General features: G+C 45.9%; 1 protein-coding gene across 2 annotated transcripts; it reads left to right on the top strand.

Moving 5' to 3' along the window:
• Positions 1-84: 84 nt before the first annotated feature.
• NUBP2 (nucleotide binding protein 2) lies at positions 85-11,696 on the top strand. 2 transcript variants are annotated; one of them, XM_030545573.1, is made up of 7 exons: positions 85-177; positions 5,633-5,751; positions 7,072-7,270; positions 8,850-9,004; positions 9,306-9,416; positions 9,878-9,947; positions 10,681-11,696. In XM_030545573.1, exons 1-7 carry the CDS (start codon positions 162-164, stop codon positions 10,824-10,826), a joined length of 816 nt encoding a protein of 271 aa, XP_030401433.1. In that variant the 5' UTR covers positions 85-161; the 3' UTR covers positions 10,827-11,696. The 2 variants fall into 2 exon arrangements, with proteins under 2 accessions (XP_030401433.1, XP_030401434.1); XM_030545574.1 differs by lacking the exon at positions 9,306-9,416.
• The last annotated feature ends 6,308 nt before the right edge of the window (positions 11,697-18,004 follow it).

Here is an 18,004-nt window from a genome sequence, read left to right as displayed (position 1 = left end):
GGCCATTGGCTGAGAGGAACGTCAGTCAACTAGGTCAGGTGGGGCCAAAATTAGTTCAAGGGGCGGGATTACAACCAGAACTCGGCTTCCCATTGGCCGCGGCGCTCCTCTGCGCGTGACCCCGGGGCAGGCGGAAGTGCAGGAGCAGTGCTTGAGGCAGCATGGAGGCTGTGGGGGGTGAGTAGAGCAGGGACAGAAGGATCGAGGTTACTCTGCGGGGGATTGTAGGGAGGGCTCCCGCGGCGGCTTCCCGACCCCCCTCCCTAGCTGCTGCCAGCGCCTCGCTGCTGGAGCTCAGTGCCGAGACGGAGCGCACGAGCCTCACCAGGCTGGGAAAGCCCCGCGCCGTGGGGACTGCGAGGCTCAGCCGCTCACGATGATCCCTGGTCTCTGCCCGGCACCATGCGCGGGGAGCGATGGGCTCTCGGGAGCCGCCCCCAACGCAAGGGGCATCGCTGAACAGCTGCTGCTTGGACCGTGTCTCTGCGGCACCCAGCGGCCGCATGCGTGACTCGGAGCCGCTACTGACCAAGCCTGCCGTGCTCTCCTTCGCCAGCCAAGGGTGGGGCGGGGCTTTGGCCACGCTAGGACGGGGGGTGGCTCCCAGCCGGGGTTCAGCGCTTCCCCGTGTCAGCGAGTTTGGTCCCCAGTATAGTTACAACTGAGCCTTTCAGAGCAGATTGTGCCTAACTGTATCTTGGGGACAATTATATCGTAGTCTAACGCAGTAGGTGTTTGGTGGGTTTTTGTAGTGTAGACAGTACCTAAAACGGCACAGCACCAGTTCCCATGTGGAAGGCTATCTTTCTCAACCCTACCACATGGACTTTGCAGAAAATGATGAAACTGCCAAGAATTTGTGGTGTGACATAACCTAGCTCAGTCCTACTCCTGCTACATTTTCTCTTCTCCTGTGACCCGCAACTTGGGGTTAAATCCACAAAAGGGCTTAGATGTTGCAACATTGAGCATTGCAGTACCTAACCTTTAGGTGTCCTGTTGCCCAGTGGAATCCTCAGCCCAGAGTTAGGTGCCTCGCTATGGGGAAAGTTAGGCACCTAAGACTAGGACTGACAGAATGGGGCTTAGCATGCTAAACTTGAAACTGAATAAATAAACCAATCAAAAATGCAAAGCAAAGGGGTGGGATGTAAACAAAACATCAATAGGTACCTACTCTGGTCCAGAGGGAGGCACGGATCTCCACTTGGGATTCACAGCTGTCTTCCTGCTCCTGGACTTAGGCACCTAAGGGCTAGTCTACACTAGAAAATCTAGAAGGATCCAGCTACATTCCCAAGGGGTGTCAAAAATCCACATTCCTGAGTGACGTAGTTAAACTAGCCTAAGTTCCTATGTAGACAGGTTGACGGAAGAAATAGATTACATATGCTGGATTGCGTACTCTAGAAAGGAAGTGGATTACATACGCTGATGGGAGAACCCCTTTCATTGGTGAAGGTAGTGTCTACAATATAGTGTTATGGCTGCATCGCTGCAGCATTTCAAGTATAGATAAGCTCTAAGTCAGGTCAGCCCCCTGTCTCTGTTTTGCTCAGGTGTACTTGCATGAGAGATGGAGATTGATCGTCGCCCTATTATAACCAATAGTCCAGAGGTTAGGGCACTCGCTTTGAAGGTGGAGGACCCATTTTCAAATCCCTGTTCTGACGGATTTAGGTATCCATCCCTGGGGAGGATTGACCCCCATGCTACTGTGTGGTTTGGGGTGGGTCTCTCTCAATCTCTCTGGTTGGAACTGTTCCATTTTGTATAAATCATTAAATATTCATTGGAGCAGGAACTGAAATTTGGGACTCCCACATCCTGGGTGCGTGACCTAACCACTAGGTTGTAGAATCAATCTCTTTCTGGCCCAGTGAATAGTTAATTATCCATACAAAGTGGTCCAGTTCCAACAGGAGTCGCACTGGGAGACCTGCCCCAGAACACTCCATCACATGCAGATGGGCACTTTCCTGGAATATGAGTGATCCCAATTCAGGTCCTTGCCATTTCCCAGGTGAGAGTCCTGACCACTGGGTTATCGGGCATTCTCCTGCATGCTACCCACGTGTCTCTTGTTTGAGGGCTTCAGAGAATGCCTGCTGGATCAGGCCCTGCAAGTGAGATGGGAGGGAAGGGCACCTAGCTTGTGAATTCCATTGGGGCTTGTGATAAGATGATTTCTTGAGGTCCCTTCCAGCCCTAATAATCTATGATTCTATAAAGGAAGGACGGGCGGAGGGGGTAGCTCCCTTTTATGGACAGCCAGTTAGCTATTAAATCCCTCTTGGTAGCTGTTCTCTACTTGCTTTATCTGTAAAGGGTTAAAAAGTTTGACTGCATGCATAGGTAAAAAGAAGTGAGTGAACACTTGGCTAAAAGAGCTAATGAGAAGGCTAGAGCTTTTTAAAATTGAAACAAGATTGCCCTTTTGTCTGTCTGTGGTGGGTGTCCTGGAGAGCAGGGACAGGGCTGGACTGTGCTGTAAAAGCTTGCGCCAGGTATGAAAAATCATCAGATCATACCTAGAAACTACTCACTTGAAACCCCAGATATGCAAGTAGATCAGGAAATGTCTAGGAAGATGTGATTAGGTTTATCTCTCTTATTTCTTTATGGCTTGTGGACTTGTCTGTGCTAACCCCCAAATGCTTTTGTTTTGCATGTAACCGTTAAGCTGGACCTCAAGAAAACTATTCTTGATGCTTAATTATTATATTTGCTCTTTTAAAATCTAGCAATAGCCTAAGTTCCAGATGTATTTTCTTTCTTTTTGTTTTTAATAAAATTTACCTTTTTTAAGAACAGGATTAGGATTTTTGTTGTTTAATTAGCCGGTGGCAACCTCTGATTTCCTTTGTTTTTCTTTCTCAGCTCTTCCTCGAGGGGGGCTTGAGAATACTCCAGAGGAAAGAATTCTCAAGTGTGCCTTTCTGGGTTCTCAAAAAGTGGGGTTTGCACTTGGGTGGTGGCAGCATCTACCCATCCAAAGTCAGAGAAAAGTTGTGACCTTGGGAGTTTAATGCAAGCCTGGAGTGGCCAGTATTAATTTTTAGAATCCTTGCGGGCCCCCACCTTCTGCACGCGAAGTGCCAGAATGGGGATTCAGCTTTGACAGGGCTTAAGTATGACCTAGGGCACTGAGCAGCTTGGCAATGTCAGGACCGCAGTGGGTTTGTGTGTGTCCCCCAGGAGGGATGTAGGCACCTATGGGATTAGACAGCAGCTGAATAGAGGGTTTGAGGATCTCAGAGTCCTCCCACATGTTAGCTTTAGGTGCCTAAAATGGCAGTTATGTCCTTTTGTGGATCTTTGGAACTCACTGCTTTCTCTCGTCCTTGGCTCCTTCTAGAGGACAATAACAATGCTATCCTTGTAAATGCTACCTAATATGCTTCCCAACAATATGACAATCAGACAATCAATCTGTATACAACCAAAGAGGTTTTAAAAATTATGGGGGAGAGAGAACCTACATAAAAGGATGTTAGATATTAAACACCTATGGAAATGTCTTGCAATTTCTTCCTTTCATTACAAAGGAGAAAGAAAGCAGAGATCTGTGCTATGACTTACCTTTGATTGAGTTCCTGATTACTTCTCCCATGGTAAAAACAGGTTCCATCTCAAGATGAAGTCTGTTTTTCTCACTCAGCTTGTTCTTCAGTAAAATGGAGTCTTCCTCTTCCTTGATTGCTATTTTATATTCCCTGAAACACTGGAAAACCCCTCCAAAGCAGGAGACCACATCTTCTCTCAGGTGCTGCTTCTGATGGTTCAGATTCAGGGAACAGAAGCAGTGTGAGGTACACCCCACTTTGATATGTGAAGCTTTGGAAAATTCCTTGATGACTCAATGTTAACTATTCCTAGCTATTCCTGTTTTATCCTGGACTTAATAAGGATTGTGTTTACCTTTATGTCTGAGTCCTTAGGGTTTCCAGGATGTGTTACTGACCATTCAGGAATGTGAGGAGCCATTGGAATTCAAATAGTCCTCTGTTATCTCTGAGTCAGGTGAGGGAGTTCTCCATTGGACACCTGGTCCCACTAGTGCAAAAGTACAGATGATGTAAAGATTCATGGAGATGGTTTAGCTATAATTAGGGCCTTAGAAAAAATCTTCAGGAAGTTGTGCCAGATTTGCAAATCACAGCAGAGATGCTGATATTAACTTTGTTTATGAAACACTTAAAGTAACAATCCATAACAAAACATCCCTAAAGCAAAATTAGGTGACACTCTTGCTGTAAAATCAGGTTACTCTCATTGATCCCTTGCTTCTTTCCCCTGCTCCCACATAACAATCCAGATTTGATTTTTAGCAGTAAAGGCCTTTGCTGGAACACAAGATCCCAGAGATGAATTTTATCTGCCTTTGGAAAGATGGGTTTATTGAAAACCTGTGATGTATAAGCTTTGTTTCTGGTGGTTCGTGAGACATTGGTCCTTAAAATTGTCAGCGATCTTTGGTCCTGGAGGTACAGCAAGTTCCAGCCCTCTGCTAAATATAGCATGTGAGTTCAGAAACTAACCAAGGTCCCTAATTTGCCACGAGGCAGCGTCATTTGCCCTGAGCTCCAGAACCTTGTAACAATACCCATCCTCCTCCTCCCTCATGCATAAAGCTGGTCCCCTTGGGTCAAAGTTGAATTCCATTGGTGAGGAATCTCGCACTGCCACTTATCTGTGCTGTGACTCAATACAGAACTTCAGTCTCATGATGGTTCAAAGGTGTAATCCTCCCCATCCCCCTGCCCCCCGTGTCATTAAAGTAGTGAAATGAGTGTGTTAATGCAGGTCTGCTGGGGCTTTCAAGGGTTTTATCTCGATTTTGAATTTTTCTTGCATTCAGAGCTGTGTAGTTCTTGTCTCTAGACAGATCTTTAGATCACAGATTTCAGATTTTCTCCCACCTCTGCCAGTACCCCTTGAGGCCCTCTAGCTATACTCCATTTAAAGAATCTCAGAAGAATGTGTTCATAGCCCTTCCCTGGGGACTGAAAGCACACTGTATATGAGTCATATACAGAAGTTGTTTAGACCAGAGCAAACACAGACTGTGCAGCAAGTAAACTGAAGAAAATTTAAAACAAGACACTAACACATCCAGAAAAACCAGATCTACATAGCACAGAAAGGAGGAAACTCCTAGGGGACTGGACGGCTGAGGAGAGGGAAGGCCCAGAGCTTTTCACTAGGTCCCAAATTGCAATCTGGCCCAGAGCAGTAGTGACAAAAGCATTTAAGCATGTGCTTAAGTCCCACTGAGGTCAGTTTAAGTGCTTTGCTGAATCAGAGCTAAAGTCTTTACCATCCACTGGCTGTATGTTGAGCTGATGAGTCACAGTCGTGTTCGTAGTGGATAGTTGTCTACTCAAAATCAACCACATTTTGACTCAGGTTGCCCCACTATTTTTAAACACTCTGCAACACCTTAGCCAAAATGTCTTTTCTGCACGTTACATGGTGATAGCTCTTTTAGTGGGAATGATGTCTTAGCTGTGAAATGTGAGGATTCACTCAGCTGGCAGCCTATGGCATTGCTATTCATACATCCTCAGTGCAGCGTGGTGCTGTGTAGAGGTGCAGGGATGCCTCAACGTTGTTCTGTTGTCCTTCACAGAGAGAGGTAACCTGGCTGGAGTTGGACACATCCTTCTAGTGCTCTCAGGAAAAGGAGGCGTGGGAAAAAGCACCATCTCCACCGAGCTGGCTTTGGCTTTACGGCATGTTGGGAAGAAGGTGAGCAAGCTTCCATGTGGCAGTCATGAGTGTATTCTCCTTCCCCATGTGCACCCAAGATTCTAGTCTGGGGTTTTACGCTCATAATCTAGGCATTAAGCATCTTGTAGCATTTTTTATTTAGTCATTAAGATCCTGCTAAGATTGAGCAAAAGTTATTTTTACTATAAGATTTCTGATTTTTATGCATTTATTTGACCAAAAAAGCTGCAATGTCCAGCTTTAAGGTCCACCAATTAAGATACTATATATATGCAAAATATTATGAAAGCGCTGTGCAAAACTTGTTCATTATAATTGTCCACCTTATGCTAATAGGGAAATAGGCACAGAGTGGAGAAATGACTTGTCTAAAGTCACACAATGAGACAGTGGAAGAACCTGGAGTAGATAGCTCAGTTGTTTGAGCATTGGCCTGCTAAACCCAGGGTTGTGAGTTCAGTCCTTGAGGGGGGCCTTTTAGGGATCTGGAGCAAAAATCTGTCTGGGGATTGGTCCTGCTTTGAGCCGGGGGTTGGACTAGGTGCCTCCTGAGGTCCCTTCCAACTCTGATATTCTATTTAAAAAAAACAACAAAAAAACTCAGGTTCCTTGACACCTCAGTGGAATTGCTAGGCTATATTGCCTCCCTTTCCTAAGTAATGTCTGCCCTGGGCTTGGCAGGCTTTAGTATACTATGCTCTGTGTTAAAAGCTACTGGGATATTCTCACTTGCTGTGTGGATGGAGACCATGAGGATTGGGTCCTTGACCTTTGCTGTCATTGCTCTCCAAAGCTTCCTTTTGTCTTACCTGTCCTGTTTCAGGACAGCTGTTGTGTGGGCAATGCCGAGTTATAGGGCATGAGTATGAGTAGGAAAAAGAAAGGGGAGGCAAAATCCCTCTAAAGGTTTCTAGGGGTCTGAGAAGACATTGGGCTTTGCCTATGGAGAAGTGAGGGACAGCCACTCAGCACAACAATAGTGGTAGTAGGGAATTGTGGCTGAGGACACAGGGCAAACAAAATGCCCAAAAGGCTCTTTGAAGTCCTGCAGAGTAGATGGGCCATGATTTTTAAGGTCTCATTTGAAAGATCTCTGTCCAGAAGTTCAGTGACAACACACTGATCTCCCTTGGAAAGGGGAAAGGCTGTGTGAACTCATCTGGGATTTGAACATGTGATTCCTGTGTATTTCAAATATGAGGTGTAGGCTTCTAAGCCATCCTTTCCATATCTGGGCTATAGAAATCAGTGAAGAGTTATGTTTTGCCACTGTGGTGGCCCTCTTGTGCTGTCTTAGTGTAAGGGATTGTCTGAATGGTTCCTCGTATTCACTGGCAGGTGGGAATCCTGGATGTGGACCTTTGTGGCCCCAGCATCCCTCAAATGCTCAAAGTCCAGGGCAAAGGCGTGCACCAGTGTGACAGTGGCTGGGTGCCTGTCTTCGTCGACCAGGACAAAAGCATCTCTCTCATGTCGATTGGCTTCTTGCTGGAGAAGCCAGATGATGCTGTGGTTTGGAGAGGACCCAAGAAAAATGGTACAGAATGCTTTTACTCTTGGTAGTGACCTTACAGCAATGGTGCCCAAACTTTTCCTGTTGTGTCCCCTCTCCATTACTGCACAGCCAAGGCTTCCATCCTCAGTGAAGGAGCTTGGGCTGAAGCAGAGCTGGGGGCAGAACTTGGTGGGAGACGTGGGGAGAAAGCTGGGGCAAGAGGTCGAACTGGCCTGGGGGCAGGGTGGAGCTGCAGCTGGGACCAGAGCTGGTCTGGGGGCAGAGCAGGGGGCAGAGTGAAGCTGTGGCTGGGGGTGGAACAGGGCTCCAGGCCCGGCTTGGAGGGGCAGACCACACAGTTTGGGGACCACTGTCCTACAGCACGAGCACCTCGTGCAAAGATGAAACTCATTGAAACACCTGCTTGCCTTATTTACAGGCTGGTCTCATCTTGCATATGGCTCATTATCCCCTTGTGCTTAGGCATGGGTTGCAGTCTGTAGTTCTTGCCACATTTGAGCAGGCGAACTAGAGCTGGATAACAGACTAGATGTAGGTAGCCTTTGACCTCTAAGTTGTTGCTTTCAGTCTAGGCCTGGTCATCATCTGAAGCTCCCATTCCCTTTCTGGCTTCTTCCCCTGGCTCCCAGCTGGGATTGGGGTCCGAAGCCGTCCTGGGCTTTTTACCTCAACTCTCTGCCAGGAGGATGGCTTCTGCCGTGAAATTGACAAGACAGCCAATGTAAGGGATGCAGTGTCTACAACAGTGGTACCCAATGTTTTTTGTCTGGCAGGCACCAGATAATGAGCCACGGAGGATCGTTGCGGCAGATGAGCATCTGCCGAAATGCCGCTGACAAGCGGCAATGTCAGTAGGCGTCACCGCCAAAATACTGCTGACAAACAGTGTCAGCCAGAGACGTCGCTGCCGAAATGCCACTGATTTTGGGCGGCATTTCGGCAGCGACGCCTCTGGATGATGATGCTTGTGGGCAGCATTTCGGCAGATGCTCGTCTGCCGGCTGGTATGTGGGCACACTTAGACGCCCCGGCGGGCGCAATGGCACCTGCAGGCACTGCGTTGGGGACCCCTGGTCTACAGAGACACTGCGTTGCCCTAACTACACTGACATAAGCCTTATGCCTCTCGTGGAGGTTAAGCTATTATGTCGGTGTAGTGGGGCTCTTGCATCTGCAGGAGCATGGCTGTAGTGTGAAAATTAGGTTGACATAAGCTGCCTTATGTTGATCTAACTGTGTAGTGTAAATCAGCCCTGGGGAATGAGATGGTAGATCTGTCCTGTGCTCTCTGAACAGTTGTCTATAATGATCGCTGTTGTAGGCACACAGAACAAAATCTCGATGGCCTTGGAGACTGAACTATCCCCTTGCCACCTATATGCATTCCCTGTAGGGCAGGATAGAGACCCTGAGGGAAGATAGCACTGCCACTGCTTCTGTTGATGCAGGGCTTCTCTTCCTACTTAAGTCTATTCTTTTGCACCTCTCTGTTCACACAATGTGGGGATCTGATATCTAACAACTGATGCTACCACACTGTTGAGATTACAGACCACACCTCAACTGAAAGCAAAGATTTTCCTCCATTTTGTTTTGGCAGCTTTGATAAAGCAATTTATCTCCGACGTGACCTGGGGAGATCTCGACTTCCTCATTGTGGATACGCCTCCAGGGACCTCGGATGAGCACATCTCTACGGTAGAATCCCTTCGCCCATATAAGCCTCTTGGGGCAGTCCTGGTCACGACGCCACAGGTATGTGATGCTTGCTGGGGCAGATGTTTTCACACCCTGCCCTGGGTCATGCCAAACTAATTTTTTATCGACTCCATTATGCCTTTAGGTTTGTGTTTACATGACCCTGTATGAGTTTCAATGTCTCTCTGTGGTATTAGTTCAGCATTTCTACTCCCTTCATCCCTCCAATCCGTGTCTGTGTACCTTGCCTTAATCTCAAGGATTGGCAGCACTGGATGAATGGGCAGAAAGACAGACATTCACCTCTCTGATTTTGCTGGCCCTTTATCACTGATACCCCGTGACTCTGTGCCCACAGGCGGTTTCTGTAGGGGATGTCAGGCGAGAGCTGACGTTCTGTAAGAAGACAGGATTGCAAGTGATCGGGATTGTAGAGAACATGAGTGGTTTCGTCTGCCCGCACTGTTTGGTGAGCCCTTTAAAACTGACCCACAGCTGAGCACTCCCCTGCCTCAATCTGCTACATTGTGCTTGAGGCCTAGGTTTGAATTGACTTTTCTTTACTGTGGTCCCTTGGCTGCTGAGAGACCAGGGAATGCCATGAAGGTAATGTGGTAGGTCTCTGGAGGCGACCACTTTGTGAACCCTGCCCTCCTTCATTGGCTGGCTGTAGGTTCAGGAGAGGCATCTCTTTTGTCTTCCTAGTGGGTGATGAAGGATAAGAATGTCTTTGAGGAAGTGCATGAAGTGGAGGGATCAGCAGCTGCCAGAGGCAAATGAGTGTTGCTTGCTCAGATAACGGTATCATTCTCTGCATGAAATGTATCCAGATAAACAGTCATGTTGCCCATCTCTGATGCCCGGCGGTCTGCAGAGCTTCTGCTTCGGGAAGTTTGTGGTGACTAAATGCTGTTTTTTCTGCTCTTCCAGGAATGCACAAACCTCTTTTCCAAAGGGGGTGGTGAAGAGCTGGCCAGGCATGCTGGAGTCCCATTCCTAGGTGAATGCCTTTTGAATACAGAGCCCTCCCTAAAGGGAGGGGTAGATCAAAAGAACAAATGGTTGGTGAGTGGTGAGAACACAGTGCCACAAGGAGCATGGAATGAGGTCCAGAAATCAAACTGCAAGCTAAGGAGAGGCATCTCCAGTTGAGGTCTGAAGAGAGTCTGGTTTGGGAGAGGATCATAGAGCTGCCAAAAGGATGTGGTCATTGTATGTCTGGCCAGTAGAGAACAGAGGCAGAGAACCTGACAGTCCAGTCTGGTTTTGGATATGGTGGGAGATTTGGAGTGATCCTAGTTGCCTGCCGTCAGGTAACGGCAAACACAGGCAGCATCACTGAGAGTCCAGCAGAACTCCTGTGAGAGAAATGAGGAATTTATTTAAACTTCCTTAATTATTTATTCCTCCCCCTAACCAAGGAGCAATAGTCTCGATAATGATGCCAGGGTAAATCTCTGCTGATTGTGGTGCTAGAAGCACTTATAGCTCCTTTCTACCCAGAAAATGTCTGGTATGGTGCCGCATGTCTAGAACATTGTCTTGCAGTTGAGCAGTAAGGAGGTTAATAATGCTCAGTCCTGTCGGTCTTGTCTTATTCTCTCTCTTTTTCGGTTGATGTGGGTGTCTCACTCCCATCTTTCTGTCTCTCCGACTTGCATGTGTATACTCTCATCTTTGTAACTTGTCCCAGTGGTCTCACAGTCATTCTCTCCCTTTGCCCTCCCACACAGGGTGTGTTCCCCTTGATCCCCAGCTCACTCAGAGCTTGGAGGAAGGCAGAGATTTCATCCAGGAGTTTCCCAAGAGCTCTGCCTTCCCTGCCCTTGCTCACATCGCCCAGCAGATCTTGGACAGGACATCCCCTCAGGGCTCCTGAGCGTATTTCTAAGGCTGGACTCTCGTTGACCACATCTTTGCAGCACTGTCAGTCGTGGACCAAGCCGATGGGCAATGTGGAATGTCAGAGCTATTTTAAAGCATTTTTCAGGGGAAAGGGTGTCCTTAGGACCAGTTTGCAGAGATCTGGGAAAGGGAAGTGACACTGTCACTACTAAAGCCTTGAAGAGACCTTGCTAGAGCTTACCATTGCTATCTAAGGGGGAGTGTGCGTTTGCAACACCATTTGCCTTCTGAATAGATGAGCACTATGGCTGTCCTGGAATGGGCTACGAGGGGCACAGGTGGTGCAGCTTTTTCTAGTCACACAGAGAATGTTTAATTTGCCCATGAACTCCTGCCACGTTAGTACACTGCGAAGATGGCCCCCCTCGTGCTGTGATGCTCCTGCTCATTTCTTGGCACTGTAAATTGTGTGTAGCCTTTGGTCTCTGCGGCAAATATTGGTAGTGGTCCAGGACAGGAAACCCTTCCCTTATTGAACTGAATAGCACCAGTTATCTCCACCCCCAACTCCTGCTGCTGCTACCTTCCCCCAATTGCTTCTGTAGTGCTGCACACACGGTACTTCCTAGTTCGCAGTGACTGCTGTTGGCTTCATGCCAGATCCTCTGACCCTGGATCCTAGCTGAGCCATCTCACTCTGAAGCCATAAGTAATTGGTACAGAATATGCCTATGAAGGCATGTGTGATGACATAAAGTCTCTGCAAGAGCTCTGAAGTCTGTTTACCGAGTCTGTATCTTATCATGCCTAACCTAAGGAACACACTGTCTTTTGGCTCCCTGGAAGTGTCAGGGCTCAGGAATATTTGTAAAGGCTACAGACATTAAATAATGTGTTCTTACCATCTAAATGTCTTGTTGCATTTTGTGTGTGGTGTGGTTTTTTTATTTTTTTTTTGTGTGGAGGGGGGGGTTTGTCCTCTTGCCCCCAACTGAATCCTGCTTTCCTTCTTACACTCTTCCGAATCTGTCTCTGTTTGGTAGCAAATAATGGTTCCCCTCTGTTGGCCATTTGTTTTTTTTTTTTTTAAGATTAAGGAAGTGCTGCTACATTGGCCTTTATAGCTAGAGAAGGTGGTCCTCTCTAAATCAAGTCTAGCATCACTTCTGTCTTAGTCTCAGGATGCATCTGGGCTACCCAATCAAAACGGTCATTGGTCTAAGTGCAAGGGAGGTCTTGAGTCATTGCCTCCATAGAATCTCTGAACAGCATCCTCCTCTCCCTGTCAGGATGGATGTTCCAGAGGCTGGTGACTTACCCACTGTAGTGCTCCTGGGAACAAAATGATGAGTGTGCAGGTGTGGAACTCATATCATTGATCCCAGCTTGCCTTCTCACTAGAAGTGCTGCAAAGGCAAGCAGCAAGCTCTGTTGTGCCTTGCAGATCAGGCTTCCCTTTGTGACAGCCAATGAAATCTGTATTGAGGGGCTCTGAAGGGAGCCATTCCCCCTCCTCCAGCAGGGGTGGGAATTCCTCTGATGAGAAGGAAGTACAGGGTCACAGGAAATGGACTGCATTGAGGCATATACTGAGCATCAGTGGATGGATTTCCATGATAAGTATGTCCCCTTGAGGATATTTGGAGTAAGAATCTGAGAGGGCAGGGCAGGAAGCTGCTGTCAAATGCTGGTGACTGTCAGAGGTTGTTTCTCAGGGCTTGTCTACACAAACATTTAGTTCGTGGCAAGCTGGTGTGTGAATCAAAGCCTTGCAGCAGGACTGGGATCCCACAGGACCCACTGCCATAATAGGGCAAAATAGCACTGCCAAAATGTACTTTGTGGGTGGGATAGGGTCGGCAAAAAAGCCAGACTCTGGTAAGTTGCAGGAAAACCCTTTAAAACTTAAATGTAAGCAAGGGATAGAAAGAGATTTGATGTCTATTATTATAACAGGAGATAGTCTTTTTTTACATGGTTTAAGCAAGATTTATTCTATATTTTTAGTGGTAAAAATATGGCTCAATTCTGTTTGTTTATATGTATATTAGGGCTATCGATTTAATCGCAATTAACTCACGATTAACTCAAAAAGTTAATCACGATTAATCACACTGTTAAGCAATAGAATACCAATTGAAATTTATTAAATATTTTGAATGTTTTTCTACATTTTCAAATATATTGATTTCTATTAGAACACAGAATACAAAGTGTACAGTGTTCATTTTATATTATTTTTTATTACAAATATTTGTACTGTAAAAGTGATAGCAAAAGAAATAGTATTTTTCAATTCACCTCATACAAGTACTGTAGTGCAATCTCTTTATTTTGAAAGTGTAACTTTTAACAAATGTAGATTGTTTTGTTTTTGAGTACAGTTATGTAACAAAAAAAATCTAAAACTTTAGAGCCTATAAATCCACTCAGTCCTACTTCTTGTTCAGCCACCACTAAGACAAACAAGTTTGTTTACATTTACGGGAGATAATGCTGCCCGCTTCTTACTTACAATGTCACCTGAAAGTGAGACCAGACATTTGCATGGCACTTTTTGTAGCTGGCGTTGCAAAGTATTTACATGCCAGATATGCTAAACATTCGTATGCCCCTTCATGCTTTTGCCACCATTCCAGAGGATATGCTTCTATGCTGCTGATGCTCGTTAAAAAATAATGCGTTGATTAAATATGTGACTGAACCTGTGTTCCCTCTAAGTGCTGTTGGGCAGCTGCCCAGGAGGGATTCAGGTGCCATACACATCCGGCAGAGTGTGTTCAGGTGCCCCTCACCCTGCTGCTTTGCAGCCAAGTTGCTCCCAGGATACTCCTTCTGGGTGTACAGAATGAGGTGGAGGGGGGCTGATGTCAGGATGTCCCCTTCTACCCGCCCCTGTACCCCATCTCCACAGAGCAGGGGAGAGGGGACATCCTGGCTCAGGACCAGAGATGAAAGTAATATTATGTTCTTACCGGTATGGGGGCCAGCTCCAGCCCTCAGAAATGGCAGGGCTCAGGCAGAAAGGGCAGGGCTGGGGGTCAGCCTTCCCCAAGCCAGCCCATCTGTGCTTCCTGGCCCCTGGGACTCCAGCAGCAATTTAAAAAGACCCAGGACTCCAGCCACTGACGCAGTAGCGCTGTAACGTCACTGCCCCTCCACCTGTTGGCGGCCCTGCTGGCAGGGACTCTACCAGCAGGGCTGCCAATGAGGGAGGCAAAAGGAGCAGTGACGTTAAAATGCTGCCACAGCAGCGCTTTAACTTGGGCTACGTATGGGCCAGTATCAGCTTCTTATCAATACACCGTACGGGCCCACTTTCATCCCTGCTCAGGACTCCGCAGGAGAGCTGCTGTGGTCTGAGGTCTGAACAAGCCTTGAAGCCTTCTCTTCTCAGAGAGTGCCTTAAGAGACAGCACACAGTCTCTTGAGACTTCCCTAGCCCTGCTTGCTCTCTCCCTCCCTGTCCCACTCCCTCCTGCCCAGGAGGGGAGACAGGGCTTAGGACAGAGCAGGAGAGCTTTCAGTGAATACCTTAAAGAGACAGTGCATGGCGTCGCTCAGAAACTTCCCCAGCAGCCAGCACATACACTGTCTGTGTCACTCTCACATACACACACTGTCTCTGTGTCACACACAACTTCCAGCACATATTTGTATTATTGTTGTTACATTGTGGTACTTCCTGCAATGCACATTTATTCTCTGTAATTTTATTCTTTCAAAGTGTGTTGTTTGAGTTTTTTGACTGGTCTATGCTTTTCATAATTTTTATTTCTCTTATACTTAAATTTAATTCTTTGAGTAGTGAGTTCTAAATTGCCTAACCTGTCCTGGCTGGAGTAATTAACTCTATGGTAACTTTTTAAAAATATATATATATGATATCTGGGTTTTTTGTTTTTACTGGTGGCACAATCTACACATATCTTGGTGCAGATAACAAAATTTATTTTGCATGTGGTTGGAAAAAAATAGAGGGAACATTGGACTGAACTCTTTGAGGGAGAATTGTATGTCTCCTGTTCTGTTTTACCGGCATTCTGCCATATATTTCATGTTATAGCAGTCTTGGATGATGACCCAGCACATGTTTGTTTTAAGAACACTTTCAGCAGATTTGACAAAACTCAAAGACAGGTACCAATATGAGATTTCTAAAAATAGCTACAGCACTTGACCCAAGATTTAAGAATCTGAAGTGCCTTCCTAAATCTGAGAGGGACAAAGTGTGGAGTTATGCTTTCAGAAGTCTTAAAAGAGCAACACTCAGATGTGGAAACTACAGAACCCAAACCACCAAAAAAGAAAATCAACCTTCTGCTGGTGGCATCTGAGTCAGATGCCGAAAATGAGCATGCATTGGTTCGCACTGCTTTGGATCGTTATTGAGCAGAGCCCGTCATCAGCATGGAATGGCGGTTGAAGCATGAAGGGACATATGAATCTTAAGCGCATCTGGCATGTAAATGTCTTGTGATGCTGGCTACAGCACTGCCATGCGAACGCCTGTTCTCACTTCCAGGTGACATTGTAAACTAGAAGTGGGCAGCATTATCTCTTGCAAATTGTAACCTAATTTGTTTGTCTGAGTAACTGGCTGAAGGAGGACTGAGTGGACTTGTAGGCTCTAAAGTTTTTTACATTGTTTTATTTTTGAATGCAGTTATTTTTTGTAAATAAATTTACATTTGTAAGTTCAACTTTGACAATAAAGAGATTGCATTACAGTACTTAGGTGAATTGAAAAATACTATTTCTTTCGTTTTTTTCAGTGCAAATATTTGTAATAAAAATAAATATAAAGTGAGCACTGTACACTTTGTATTCTGTGTTGTAATTGAAATCAATATATTTGAAAATGTAGAAAACATCCCAAAATATTTAAGTAAATGGTATTCTTTTAACAGTGCAATTAATCTCATGATTAATCACGATTAATTTTTTTAATCACTCCACAGCCCTAATATATAATAAAAAATTATTTTATTTTTTTTAAGCCTGAGGGAATCTCTCTCTTGCAGGATTTGTGGGATCTAAGGTTTTTGTGGGTAGGAGTGGGATAAAAATACAAGAAACAAAACTTGATCTGGTGGGAGTGAGTACGGGAGCAGGATTAAAAAAATAGTCCCAGGAAGGGGTCTAGAGTGACTCTCCACCACACTCGCCGGCCGTGGACTAACTGACCACATGGACCCTGCTGCTGCCTGGTAACAGTTTGTTAATGTGCTTTGATTTGGTCCTCTTTGAAACAGGACTAGACCAAAGTGCATGTCACTGGGGTTCGCACAGACTGCAAAAATGTGGCAGGCTAGTAGGATAGATTTACACCTCAGCTTGCGGTGAATTAAATGTTTGTGAAGACGGATCCTAAATCTGCATATCTGTCATCTGACTGTTTCATTGCTAGCTTAAACTGAACTTTACCTTCTTCCAGCTCCTCTCTGCTACCCCATTCTCTACCACCATCCTCTGCTAACTCAAGCCTATGATCTCTGGTTCTCTTTGCTTCCTCCTTTTACCCTGCTCTACACAGCCAGGCTGGGTCTGAATCATCCCTCGTTCCTCTGTAATATCGCTAAGATCCAGCCTATTCTTTCTGTCCATGTCACTAAAATTCTAGTCCATGCCTTGCCATCTTTTGCCTTGTCTACTGAAACCTCTCTGGCTTTCCTGGCACACACATGGTTCCCTCTGTTCTAGACAAAACACTGCTGCTAAGATCCTCCTCTTTATTTGTTCTGTGTATGTTGCTCCCTTTGTGAATATTCCCATTGTCTCCCACTCCATTAGGTACAAGTTTCTCATCTCCTTCAGAATCCTGCACATGTCAATAGTGGGCATTTCTTTCTATTACCAAGAGATTGTCAAGCCACCACCTTGACCACTTTGCTTATTCAGTATGTTGTACATCTTTGTTCTTGGGGCGTGACCTGGGCCTGCTGCGTAAAAAGGGCCAAGTACATAATGAGCACTCCCTGAAATAAACCAACAGGGTAAAGGACTGGGGAGTGGGTTTAGCTTTTGTCAGGAGTAAGAAGCAGCTGAGTGAAGGGGGCAGGGTACTTGTTTACAGGGGTGAGCCAGCCATTTGTGTAGAGTATGTGCAGGTGGAGTTCTGTGAGCAGCTAGGAGAAACAGCATTGCAGATACCTGCACTCTATTAGAGCACATTGCAGTTATAAAAAAAAAACCTATTATTGCAACTCGCACCTTCCTTAACCAATCAAAGTGCAGGGATTTGCATAATTAAACACCTGTGGGCAGTAATGAGACAAGTATCCCTATGCTCTGGTTGGCTGAGTTAATTTCATAACAGTTTCCACCTTTTTATAGCCCGTCGGGTGCAACCAAGGTGATCTGGTATCTGCCTGGCAATCTGCAAGTGTGATTCCTTGAGAAGCTGATTTTGCAAACTCTCATGGACTCCAGTGGGAGCAGGATCAGACCACTCATCTTTTTGTTTGCAGTTGAACTCAGGATAGGATTCTCAGAAATGCCTAAATGACTTGTGAACACAAGTCCCACTAAAATCAATAGGATTTGGGCACCTAAGTCACTTTGCCACTTTGAAAAAAACCATCTATCAAACTTAAATAATGAAGTCTGAAAGCAGTTTCTCTGTAACAAGCTCTAGCTTTGCTTAGGATGGAGGTTTTTAAGGTAGGCAGAAAATGGCAAGAGACTGAGACTTTAAACAGTGTCTGCTGCTCACGAGCACAAGTCTGTCTTTTATAAGAATTCTAACTAGGTGAGGCACAAAATCAAAAAAAAAAATCACTTACAAGATGAGCTGCAGTAGCTCCAAAGGTTTATTTGCCTGCTGTGGTTTATCAGGGAGTTGATGTGCATGGTTTTTCTTAAACCTGTCTAAATCTGCCATTGCTTGTTAAAAGCTTGTCGTGTGTGCTCTGCTCTCCTAAAACTACAGGTCGGGTGTCTGTTTTCCAAGCCTTTTCCCTAAGCTTTACACGATACCTGGCTTCAGTGACCAGATATTACAGATGAGGCTCTGCCCTTAACTTCCTCTCGTGTGAGCCGTGGGTTCTCAATGGAAATTCAAGAACAGGTTTTTGGGGGTCATGGTCATCCTCCCTTTATTATTTCCATTATGTTAGCACCTGGGGCCCTAGTTATGGATCAGGTCCCATTGTGTTTGGTGTTGTACAATCACAGAATGCTTTATGGGTTAATGAAACTTTTTTGCATTGC

The sequence above is a fragment of the Gopherus evgoodei genome, unplaced genomic scaffold (assembly GCF_007399415.2).
Source record: "Gopherus evgoodei ecotype Sinaloan lineage unplaced genomic scaffold, rGopEvg1_v1.p scaffold_38_arrow_ctg1, whole genome shotgun sequence".
NCBI classification, from domain to species: Eukaryota; Metazoa; Chordata; order Testudines; family Testudinidae; genus Gopherus; species Gopherus evgoodei.
Note: the sequence above shows the minus strand (reverse complement) of the source record. Positions and strands in the feature narration are given on the sequence as shown.

Coding starts and splice junctions, on each gene's coding strand:
- NUBP2 (XM_030545573.1), top strand. Junction 7,271..8,849: donor GAGAGGACCCAAGAAAAATG/GTACAGAATGCT, acceptor TTGTTTTGGCAG/CTTTGATAAAGCAATTTATC. Junction 9,005..9,305: donor TCCTGGTCACGACGCCACAG/GTATGTGATGCT, acceptor CTGTGCCCACAG/GCGGTTTCTGTAGGGGATGT.